The sequence below is a fragment of the Ochotona princeps genome, unplaced genomic scaffold (genome assembly GCF_030435755.1).
Source record: "Ochotona princeps isolate mOchPri1 unplaced genomic scaffold, mOchPri1.hap1 HAP1_SCAFFOLD_116, whole genome shotgun sequence".
Taxonomy (NCBI): Eukaryota; Metazoa; Chordata; class Mammalia; order Lagomorpha; family Ochotonidae; genus Ochotona; species Ochotona princeps.
The window spans coordinates 297,322-309,656 of NW_026700494.1; the positions used below are offsets into that span (position 1 = coordinate 297,322).

Consider the following 12,335-nt stretch of genomic DNA (forward strand, 5'->3'; position numbering starts at 1 on the left):
CAAGTTCGCAGTGGAGTCGACAAGCGCAGCCCTTAACTTGGGAACCCCTGCCCAGGTCCATCGGGACAGGGGAGCCACGGTTACATTCGCACGCAGACTCTGCGAGGAGCGAGGCGCACACCCACCGGCCCTCACGGTAGCGCCCAGACAGCGGGCGAGTCGCGCGTCCGTCCCAGCTAGCACTCCGGAGTGCCGCTCCCGCCGCGCCTCAGCTGTGCAGCTGACCCGCCTCGAGGGCAGCAGGGAAATCCCGCCCGCAGCATCTGGGTTAAGGGTTGGGGAGCGCCTCGGATCGCACCCGCTGCCCTTTGAGTGCGTCCTTGACAACAGGACAGCGCGATCCGAGGGAAGGTAAGAGGAGCAGATCCTAGGAGAGTTACCTAGCTGCCCACACAGCGCAGGCCCTGCTGGCCCACTGCCACGGGGATGCCGTCGCGGGCTTGAGCGGAGTGCACAGAAACCTGTTGGTCTCCATCCCAGTGCCGTCAGGAGCCCCCTTCCCCAGGTGGGGTGACGGCATCACCGCCAGGGCGGTAAGGGTTGGGGGAACGTGGATGTTCGCCTAGCAATGACTCCCGGTCAGGAGGAGGCGTGGAGCGGTGGATCCAAACGGGAGGTGCTCATCTTTCCAGGATTTCTAATTCCAAGACTTCTAAAGGAACCAGCATCCACCAGGTCGCTTCCAGGTGCCCACCACTAGGTGTTAACCCGCTGGCGCTGTGCACCACTAGTTCTGCCACCATTGCCCAAGCCTGGTGCCTTGTGGGCACCACACTTGATCTGAAAATCCAGGTTCTGGACCAACAGTTTATACCCGACTCCCTCCTCCTCTACGCCTTTTAGACATGTGTTTTCTTTTATACACTAGCAGAGACAGTTCAGACGGCTGGTCACACTGGCGGCTCTGGCCACACAGAGCTTCTAGTCCACACGGAGGCAGCCCCACGGTTACCTGGAGCTCCCAGATGCAGGTGCATGTGCCACGGGGCCTCTGTGCTCCCTCCACAGCCTGGTAGTCTGGGAATAAAATTCACGGGGGCTTGGGGGAGAGTGGGGTTTGTTCACTGTGCTGTCCTGAAGGCAGCTCCATGTCCTCATTGTAACTTGGAAACCTTTAATTCTACCCCCCTGTCCTGGTGTGCACTGGGGTCCATGACCTTGCTCTTGGTCAGAGGGAGACCTCCGTTTCATTGTGTGAGCTGGCATTTCCGTGTTTGTGACCCTGAACAAGCTGAAGAACTAACTCTCTATCTATTCTGCTGTAGGTTTTATTTATGTATTTATTTTAAAATCATGAGGTGGTGTGCTTTCTTCATGTTTGAGAAGACCCTGAGATCTTTCTTCTGTTTCTTATCGATGTGATGGTTACAGCCATCTAGTTCTGACTGGCCAGTAGGCTTTTTAAAGATGCCTTTGGCAGCCCTAAGGAGAGACAGTGGTGAGATGGGATGGGGGCTCCCAGAGTGACCAAGCCAGAGTAGGCAGAACCCACACGGGGTGCAGCTCCTGGGTGAGTGACACAACCAGAGGGAGGGTGCGTCCCGCGTGGGCTGGCTGCCTCAGCAGGTGTTAGAGGGACACATCGGGTCACAGGGCAGACACTAACCTTGCAGTCAACTCCTTCACGTTTGTTGAGAAGCACAGTTGTGAGGCAGACAGGCAAGGACACTCCCTCTGTTGCTCCTGGGGGTCTCTGTCCTGAGTCCGCACCTCAGGCCCATGTGGCCAGAGCTTGGCACGCGCCGTGCGCGCGTGTCCATGATCCCACCCACGGCTCCCTCACCCGCGACCTCCCCTTCTCCGTCCTGCGCCCACTTGGACCGGCGGGAGCCGCGGCGCTGGTACCGCGCCTCCCCGGCACTTGAGCCGCCGGCCCGCGCGCCCGGAACGCGCTCCGACGCGCGGTACTCCCGGGAGCGGACCCAGGCGCATGCATGGTCAGTGGGGCTCCTGCGCACGCCGGGTTCAGGCGAGCCCCGTGGGGCCGAGCAGGACACCTGCCCCGCGACATAGTCCTGGCGCTCTCCCCGTGAGGAACCAAGGAGGTCACGAGCGCCCGCGACACCGATCCCTTGCGGCGGAACCTTCAACACCCAGCATCGGTCCGCGGGCGTTTGCCTTCGCTCCGCGCATGCTCACCGGGTAGCTCCCAGGGGCGGGGCGGGACCCGCCGATCCCGCCCCTGGAGTCCGAGCAAGCCAATCCGAAGCCAGAGCGTAGTGGTTGACAGCTCGCGGCCGGGACTGCGCGTCCGCATAGGGCGACCCTGCCGCGGGGGGTTGGGCCTAACGGTGGAGTTCGGAAGTGCCCTGCGCGCGTAGAGGCTGCTCCTGGCTGCGGAGTCGCGGGCGGACGCGGCATGGCGGCGCAGCGGCGGCACGGTAGGCGGGGCAGGGGCGGGCAGGGGCGAGGGCAGCTGGGGCACGCCGGTGAGGAGATGAGGCCCTACGGGAAGCTCTCCTCACCTGGGCTGGGAGTCGTGCTGCTCTGCTGACCCCCTTCCGGGTGGCTGCCGCGGCTTGGGAAAGCGTGGACCCGGCGGAGGAGTGCTAGCCGCGGGAGCTGCGGCCCAGTGGCAGGGGCCTGGGCCCCGAGGGAGGGCGAGGCCAGTGTCTGCCGCTGTCATCGCGAGGGAGGGGGCGCAGAGCATGGACCCTGAGGGACCCGTGGGTGTGCCGGGGCACTTGGTCTGCAGCCACCACTCCAGGTTGGCTTGAAAGTTGACTGCTTCGCCTTGGTACTGTCTGCCATTACAGCACGCACGCCATGGGAAGCCCCACTCCCTAAGTAGCCAGTACTATTTTTTATACACGTTTTAAATATTTATTTATTTATTATTGGAAAGGCAGATTTACAGAGAGGAGACGGAGAGAGAAAGATATGGCCTCTCGTTCAGTCCTCCAATGGCCACAACGGCCGGAGCTCAGCTGATCTGAAGCCAAGAGCCAGGAGCTTCTTCTGGGTCTCCCATGTGGGTGCAGGGTCCCAAGGCTTTGTGCTGTCCTCGACTGCTTTACCAGGCCACAAGCAGGGAGCTGGATGGAAAGTGGAGCAGCTGGGGTACAAACTGGCATCCATATAGGATCCTGACGCATGCAAGGTGAGGATTTTAGCCACTAGGCTACAGCGCTGAGCCCGATGCACTCTGTTTTAATGGCCAGAAAGAACCAGAGGGTTTCCCTTGTCCTCCAAGAGTCCCTGGGGGTATCCAGCCTTGGACATCTGCCCCCTGAGTAGAGAATTGCCCATAGGGTTCCTGTCTGAAGTTGGCTTGGAGGGGAGATGACTGGTAATAGTGCTAGCACAGGAAGGCTGTGACTGACACCCAGGTAAGCCTGTGGCAGGGCCGCACTGGCTCAGGGGGCTCCTTGAAGGGGACTGTACCACCTTACACTGATCAGGCCTTGCTCTGCCCACATGGCCTCTGCCACCTCTGAGACCCAGTCTGGGCTAGTCCAGCTAGCAGGCCTAGTGCCTTGCAAGGTGGCTTGTTCCATGTGAACAGTCAGCCTGGTTTGCCTTTCCCTGGTGTAGAAATGCTGTTTGCAGCACTTGTGTGCCTACCCGTTAGGGAGCTGAGTGTGGAGAATTTCCTGCTCTGTGAGAGCTGGTTGCGGTGTATACATGTGTGTATGTGTTGTGCAAGTGTGAGATTGTATGTGCACACACGCGTTCTCATGTGCACATGTATTATGTGTTCAAGTGTGTGCATGCACACACATGTATGTATATGTGCAAGTATGACCATACATATGTCCACATGTACATGTTATACATATGTGTCCCATGCACATGCATCCATACACATGCAGAGGTACATACATGCATGCATGTTTTGTGTACATATATGTATGTCTCTGTGTGCTTGTGTGTGTGTTCTATGCATGGGCTAAAAGGACCAGCAGCTTCCTAGGTTGGGGAGACCCTTGTCCAGTGGCATTCATTGGCCTACAGACAGAACCTGACCACCATCCACTCACAGTGTCACCAAAGTGCTCTGTTCTCAGCTGGAGTAGTTTCTTTTTTTTTTTTTTTTAAGATTTATTTATGTTCATTACAAAGTCAGATATACAGAGAGAAGGAGAAACAGAGGAAGATCTTCTGTCCGATGACCGCAACAGCCGGTGCTGAGCCAATCCGGAGCCAGGAGCCAGGAACTTCCTCCAAGTCTCCCACACTGCTTTCCCAGGCCACAGGCAGGGAACTGGATGGGACATGGAACTGCCGGGATTAGAACCTGCGCCCATATGGGATCCTGGTACATTTTTTTTTATTTTTATTTTTTTTTAATTTTTTTTTTTATAAAGATTTTATTCATTTTATTACAGCCAGATATACACAGAGGAGGAGAGACAGAGAGGAAGATCTTCCGTCCGATGATTCACTCCCCAAGTGAGCCGCAACGGGCCGGTACTGCGCCGATCCGATGCCGGGAACCAGGAACCTCTTCAGCGTCTCCCACGCGGGTGCAGGGTCCCAATGCATTGGGCCGTCCTCAACTGCTTTCCCAGGCCACAAGCAGGGAGCTGGATGGGAAGTGGAGCTGTCGGGATTAGAACCGGCGCCCATATGGGATCCCGGGACTTTCAAGGCGAGGACTTTAGCCGCTAGGCCACACCGCCGGGCCCAGGATCCTGGTACATTTAAGGCGAGGACTTTAGCCGCTAGACCACGCCGCCGGGCCCAGCTGGGATAGTTTCTTCTGCTGGTGTGGAGCACAGGTAGCTCTTTTCCCTCCGAGAGCTTTTTACTTATTTATTTTTAAAGATTTATTTATTTGAAAGTATTAGAGAGATCTTTCATCTTTTGGTTCATTCCCTAGATGGCTACAACAGCCAAAGATGGGCCAGGCTGAAGCCAGGAGCTTCATTTGGGTCTCCTGCATGGGTATAGGGGCCCAAACACTTTGCCCATGCTCTGCTGCTTTCCCAGGCCATTACCAGGAGCTGGATGGGAAGGTGGAGCAGCTAGGACCCAACCCAGGGTCCATATTGGATGCCAGACCTGCAGGTAGTGGCTCTGCGTGCTCACGAATGAGTGAATGAAGGAGCAGAAGGATTTCAGAATGCCTGCACGGGCAGGTTGCGTAGTGTGCTGTAGCAGTGGAGAAACTTCAGCTGGTGGTGGCTCTGAGCAGAGTAGGCGGTCATGTCTCAGAAAGATGAGCCCGACTTTGGACAGGTGTATGGAGAAAGCAAGGAGATGTGGAAAGGACGGGTATAGAGGGTCCAGGAAGAGGCTGGCCTCGTGCCAGCAGGAGCTAAGACTTTGAATGGGTGCTGGGCAGTTGCCATCCTGGGCAGGAATCAGGCATGGTGTTATCTGGAGAGGGGAGGATTGGAATGAAATATCTGCACTGTTTTCTCCCTGACAGCCTGTGAACCTAATGCCAGAGGCCAAGTTCAATCCCTTGCGGCTGGTCCCTGAGGGCATATGCCCTGCAGTGCTCAGCACTTCACCTGCTAATCCAGGGCAGAACTGCAGTCCTGGTGAAGGTTCAGGTAGGCAAAGTGGCCATGTGCTTGGCTGCCACTGAGTCATGTTCCTGAGTGACAGGAGGTGGTGGGGACTCACTTGCTGATGAGAGTGACAAGCAAGCACCCAGAGAACCTGCTGGTCCAGCTGAGTAGACACAGCCAACGGGTGCAGTTCTGTGAGAAAGCAGCTTGCCGAAGCCAGCAGGGAGATGTCACGCCTTCTTCCTGGGCTGAGGAAGCAGGCCTGTTTGGAAGTCCGCATTTTCTTTAATAGTTTACCTCCCAATAGTGGGTCCAATAAGACCACCGAATGTACTGTTGAAGGGCTGTGGGTTTTGTCAGTATCCAATCTCATGTCTGTAACAAGTTCTTTGGGTTAAATTAATATGTGTATGATGGGAAATGTAATGAGAATGAAACTGGAATACATTAAAATATGGATGTTCTGGGAGTTGTGAGCTGGAAGAAGAGACAGCAAGGCCCTTAACTGAAGGAGTGTTATTATTGCTATTATTATCACTATTGTGCTGGCATAAGGCTCAGTTGAATTTGCATCCAAAAGACAGCCCCGAACCAAGAGGCATTTTCTCAGGAATCTTTCCAGCTTCCTAGTCCCCCTATGTGGTTACCTGTGTATATTTGATTATTTTAATGCTACCTGGTGGCAGTAGGAATTGACACAAAGCTGCTTGCACAGAGTAATTACTGATGAGGCTTTCCTAGTTTCCCTTAATACACCTGCTATTTTTCCCATGCATACTGAGCTGTATGCTGTTGGATGTTGGCTAACACCATTGCTTTCTGCTGGCAAGCCAAGATGAAACAGCTATAAACAAAGAGGAAGACTAAGGATTGTGTTTCATCCCCATGTTAAGTTTTTCCTGTTTGACCTTGGGTAGGCCTCAACCACGATGGGGTGAGAATTATAGTGAATAGGTTGCTTTTCATGTGACTTTAGATTTATTTGGCTCAGGCCTGGTTCAGTTAGAAGGTGAGTCTCAAGGGCTGAATGGTCAGGGACTGATCAGCACAGTCCCTGGCCCCAGGAGAGTGCCCTTGCCCTTCCTTCTGCTTTATTAGCATGTGTCTGCCCGTCCTTGATGCCAGCTGCTGTAGCCTGTTACCAATGCAGAACGTTTGTAAACAGCTAGGGGAGGTAAGTGCTACTCTGGAACCATAAAGATCCAGCTCTGCACAGCTTACTTGGAACTAGTTCTTCCCCTTTTCTCCGTGATAAAGATTTGGTGGAAATTGAGTGTTTAGTCTGTTTCTACAATTTGGATAGGAATTCTGTATCAAGTTGGTCATGATTTAAGATTCTGATCATGTCTCAGTGGAGTATTATTTCTGATCCTGTTTGGAGTATAATTTTTTAAATTAGTATTTTAGAGAGCTTCCCACTTCTTGAATCTTGGTGATGTTTTCCACTATAAGCCCATTTTGAATTCCATTTATGATTGAGAATCCTGTGTACCTCATTAAGAATCTGTCTCATTGAATTCATGTACTTTGCTGAGCTTTTCTTTCTTGTGAAGTGATGTCATGCTATTATCAGTTCATTTCTTTATTTGATTATAGACAAACTTAAATACTTTTCCTCATTATAGGAATAAAATTAGAAAAATAAGCATTAAGTCAACAGATACTAGTTTTTAAAGATTTATTTTTTAAATTTTTTGTTGGAAAATCAGATATACAGAGAGAAGGAGAGACTGAGAGAAAGATTTTCCATTAATTGATTTACTCCTCAAGCAGTGCATCTGCCGGAGCTGAGCCTATCCAAAGCCAGGAACCTGGAGCCCTTTCTGGGTCTCCCACACGGGTGCAGGGTCCCAAGGCCTTGGGCCGTCCTTGGCTGCTTTCCCAGGTCACAAGCAGGGAGCTGGATGGGAAGCAGGGCTGCCGGGATTAGAACTGGCACCCATATGGGACCCTGGCATGTACAAGGTGAGGGCTTTAGCTGCTAGGCTATCATGCCGGATCCAACTGATGCTACTTTCAAGAAAGTCAGTGGCTACATTGACATATTTAGCAGACATTTCGGCATAGGTCTTAATGAAAAGAAAATTCAAAATACCAGATGCTTTAATTATACAAATTGAACGGATTTCAAATATCTCGCGAGACAGATTTGGGAGTACAGTAACATTCCCTCCTGCTCTGATTCCATCCCCACCTCCTTATGTTTTAATTTTCCCCTAATTTTTATTTCAGTTTGTAATCATAGGCTTCTACTCCATTAGGTAAAGATACTAGTACATAACAAGTAGAAAAACAGGAACCAAAGCACCCTGCTCTTTCTTGGGCTGTCCACAGCAATAGAATCCCAGGGTGACAGCCTCCCCTCTCACATGGGTGTGAAGTGAAGTTAGACAAATGTGGTGTGAGTTCACTGTGCAAACCGCACAAACAAGCATTTCATGCGAGGAGACTGTGGAATGGAGATGAGCACATACGGGATGGTGTGGGAGGATAAAGGGAGAAGCTTCCGATACCGTGCATTGCAGGGAGGGGGCTGCACCCCAAGTAACCTGTGAACATGCGGTATGAAGAGTAGAAACTTCACCAAGAAAATGGAAAGTGGATGAAGACAATGGTTGCTCTGGTATGAACGGCACACCTTTTTGTGTGCATGTGTATACTGCAGCCCATGCATGTGTACAATTGCTGTGTCAGCTAATCTAGAAAGCACACTTTCAGAAAGGTAGTCTTCCTGGGTGAGAGAGGGCAGGAAGGCTGTGTACTGCTCCCCAAGTCAGCCTTGCCCTCTCCCCTGGGGTGCTGGTGAGACACTTCACCCCTTTGAGGAGTTTGTTCTAGCACTTTCACAAAATAGAACAAATTATTCCTTGAAATGCTGCCATAACTAGCACCTTTGTTGATAACAGAACAAAGTCTTTTTTGTTCCGACACTGCTGGGTTTTAAGTCAGGTAACTGGGCTGAGGAACAGTTGAGAATTGGAGAGGTTTACTACCAGCAAATGAGTAAACTTACATTTTATCTGGAGGTGCATATTCACACTGTTTCCTAAGTGTCTAATTCTACTTTATGCAAAGAGTTTTATTTAGCTTCTGTGTGTTTAAATTGAAACAGCAGGCTTGGGCAGCAGTTCCGGAATAACTCTGGGCCCAGTGAGGAGACCCGTCTGCTGTCGCACTAGTTGGTCCTGAGTGGGATGTTTCCTCACATCTGCCCCTTTTCCCAATTCCATCTGCCTGCTGCCGTCTGTAATTGCTTTGATCTCTCCTCAGGCCACCTTTTCCTGTGGGTCCTTTTATTTACCGATGATTGCTTTTTGACAGACACTCGAGTTTCAAGTTAAAACTCGTTGGTGATGTTGGAAGAGCACATTGATGAGGTGTGAGAAAAACGAGAACATGGGAAGGCTCGGGTTTCTGAGTTTCTGTTTCGGCCACTAAGCAGTTTCCATCTGGCCACAGGAGCACCCTGAGCTCCGGAAGTTCTGGGAGCTGTGAACCTTGACAGCCTCTGGAATCAGACCCCGCTGCAGGTTGCTCCGTTCTTCAGCACACTGGGAAGTAAACGGAAGAAAGACTTGACTCGCTACTCGGTTTTAGGCCCACATTTGCCGTGTGTGAGTACCTGCTTGCTCAGTTATGAGGAAGCAGTTCACCAAACTGTAGGTGTGATACCTGCACATAAAACACACGCGTCACTGTGCGTGCCCTGAAATAGAGGGCCTTCAAGCAGATCCACATGGGTGTCCCGAAATAGGGAGACTTCAGTCAGACCCACAGAGGGGGTCAGCCAGCTTAGAAGACATGTTCTATTCTCTGAGTTATGTCCATTTCTAAGGAAGCTGTCAGATAGTTCAGGAGTACTTTATTTAAACCTGTAGGACAGTTTAGGGAGTACTTTATCACTGCTCAGGGAGCAGTGAAGGGTCAAGTGATTCCACAGTGCGTTTTTGGGTTTTTTTTTTAAGATTTATTTATTTTATCAGAAAGGCAGATGTACACAGAGGAGGAGAGACAGAGAGGAAGATCCTCCGTCCGATGAATCATTCTCTAAGTGGCCACAATGGCCGGCACTGCGCTTATCTGGAGCCAGAAGCCAGGAACCTCCCTCCCGGTCTCGCATGCGGGTGCAGAGTCCCAAGGCCCTGGGCCGTCCTCAACTGCCTTCCCAGGCCACAAGCAGGGAGCTGGATGGGAAGTGGAGCCGCCGGGATTAGAACTGGCGCCCGTGTGGGATCCCGGTGCGCACAAGCCAAGGACCTTAACCACTACGCTATTGCGCCGGGCCCCACAGTGCGTTTTCTAGAATAGTCTTTGCTTCTGTTTAGGTAAATGGCGTTGATAACAGGCTGAGCAGGCAGCTAGTTTAGGATCACAACCCCAGTCTTGTGTAACCTTATCCACCCACTTGACAAGTGACTGCTGCTTAGGGGATCCTTCTCTCACCTGGGACCTGAAGGGGCAGTATTATGCAGCTACCCCCTTTTCAAGCCCCACAAGAGCCCAGGCCAAGGAGGGTCTTGGATTCTTGCTCTCTGTTTCTGGGGAGGTGAGGTGAGGTAGATAGAAACTTCCTCCCTTTCTTTCCCTCCCTACCTTCCCGTCTTCCCTTTCCTCCCTCCCCGTACGGGCCACCACTTGCCGGGCTCCCTCCCTGTACGGGCCACCAGTTTTTGCCATCCCGCAGCAACACTAAAATGACAAGGCATACTCTGAAGGGTCTGGGAAAAGCCGGAACCTCAACCAGACCCTTCACTGCCAAAAGCGGCTGTGTTTAAACCCTTCTCTCCGCTGCCCCGTCCCCATTGGACTTAGCTTTCCTCCCCGCTTTCCCAGCCCTCTCTCCACTTTCCCCGTCACTCTTCCCCTGCCCTATTCTTCTCATTCTGGCCCGCCCTCCTCCCGTCTTTCTCTGCCACCCTTCTTCCCTTTCCCGTTCCTGTATTTTTTTCTCCTTTGGTCTTACTGCTTTTTCTCTCCACATGGGCCACCAGTTGCCAGGCTTCCTCTTGTTTGTCTTAGGCCTGAAAATTCCCCGTAGGAGCTACCACTTGCTGCCACCCAGCAGTGACACTAAAATGACGAGCCCCGTTCTTTCTGTGCTTTCTGCTGCATTTCTTCCTTCCCGCTCTTGTTCCCCTTTCTCCGTAGTAGTCTCTCCGTCTTTCTTGTCATCGCCCCCCAGTCTTTCTCCTCATCCCGTCCTCGTAGTCGTCCTCTGTCCGTCCCTAGCTTTTACCGACTACTTTTATATTGTTCTCTACCAATCACTTCTTCCCGTGGGTCCACTTGACGCTATGTAATAGGCCAGTAGCAATGACATAATCGCAGCAAGGGCATTAGCTTATCCCTGTGACTTGCTGTTTACCTCCTGGCGAGACTAACTCCGCCGCCTGGCCCTGGGCAAGCCACCATCTTGTAAGGGCTCCTACCAATCCCAGGAACAGCTTTAGCACCCTGCTCCCCACACCTCACTTGCTAAGTAAACTTCATCACTTTGTAATCTGTATCCGTTCTTGCACCAGAAACGTTTTTTAAGAAAGAGGCAAGAGCCTTAAGGCAATAGCTGCCCCCCCCCTACTCCCAACTGCATGGAGACCGTTAGTTCCTCCTCACCTCACACAGGCCACACAGATGTCCTTGTGAACTGTTGAAGAGTGAGGGAAGGGGAGTGAGGAACAACGTCAAAGCTTGCTTTGGTTCAGAAGACAGTTCTTCAGCCATGAAGCCCACGGGGCTTAGGATCCGTCACTGTGTGGTCTCAGGTGCTAGGGCAAAGAGAAGTCCACCTGTGTGTCCTCCAGCGATACTAGCTGCTAGAGCCTCATGTTGGTGATTAACCTTTGCTGCTCTAAAATTTATTAAAAATTATTGTTTTATTTTTACTGGAATTTTATTTATTTTTCATCAGAATGGCAGATCTACAGAAAGGAGAGAGAAAGATCTTCCATCTTCTGGTCTTCAAATGACTGCAACAGTAGGAACTGAGCCAACCTGAAGCCTGAAGCCAGGAGCCAGGAGCTGCTTCTGGGTCTCCCACATTGGTGCAGGATCCCAAGGCGTTGGGACATCCTCTGATGCTTTCCCAGGTCACAGCAGGGAGCTGGATAAGAAGTGGAACATCCAGGACACGAACCAGCATTCATATGGGATGCTGGCAGCCCAGCTCACTGAGGAGTGTGTGATAAGGCGACTGTCTATAGATGTGCAGGCAGAGCTGGAACAGGGAGGTGCTCTGCCTTTCCTGGAGCCCCTGTGTGTGTGTTGGCAGGGGGAGGGGAGGACAGTGTGATCAGAGGATGCACCAGTGTAGCTGCCAGGTCAGGAAGGAGCTGCTGCTCTTGGGCCCTGAGCTTGGCTGCTTCATCCTGACATATCCAACTCAGAGTGGTGTCCGGTGGATGCCTGGACTTCCCGATTAAAAATTATAACCCACTGTTTTCAAGAATACTTATTCTTTGTATTATAGCAGTTGAAGATATTTAGACATGCATATTTGTTAGCAAAATTGTTTTGTTTCTGGGTAACTGAATGTTTAGATTAAGCTGTCTTTTATTAGTTGAAATTCTTTTAAGGGTAAAAATTTTCACTTCTAATGAGTTATCCCTTTCGACATTAGGTTGAGATCTGTTCTTGTGCTTGTATGCAGTGTGCTTTGTAAGTTACTTGTGGATGAAGTAACATAAGATCAGCATTTATCATTAGTTGTTCCCATCAAGAGGAGCTATGTATTGGAGCTCAATTTCTGTGCTGTGTGTAACATGCTGTGGGGAGAGAAATGGACATGTGGGCCATGGGGATGGGCTGACACTGGATGGCCCAGGTGAGGTCCAGCTTGTTTGGGGAGGCTTTGATGTGTACTGCTGTGAGGTTTACAGG

The 12,335-nt window shown here is 51.5% G+C and overlaps 1 protein-coding gene across 4 annotated transcripts in view; it reads left to right on the forward strand.

Moving 5' to 3' along the window:
- The first annotated feature begins 2,343 nt into the window (after positions 1 to 2,343).
- The window catches only part of ERICH1 (glutamate rich 1), a 56,912-nt gene continuing 46,920 nt past the window's right edge, over positions 2,344 to 12,335 (forward strand). For 2 of the 4 annotated variants that reach the window (XM_058659836.1, XM_058659837.1), the window contains exons 1-2: positions 8,178 to 9,073; positions 11,368 to 12,279. In XM_058659836.1, coding sequence (XP_058515819.1) covers positions 12,183 to 12,279 — 97 coding nt within the window. In that variant the 5' untranslated portion in view covers positions 8,178 to 9,073; positions 11,368 to 12,182. Of the gene's footprint in view, positions 2,382 to 8,177; positions 9,074 to 11,367; positions 12,280 to 12,335 lie in introns of those variants that run through there. The other 2 variants (XM_058659840.1, XM_058659839.1) reach the window with 2 other exon arrangements.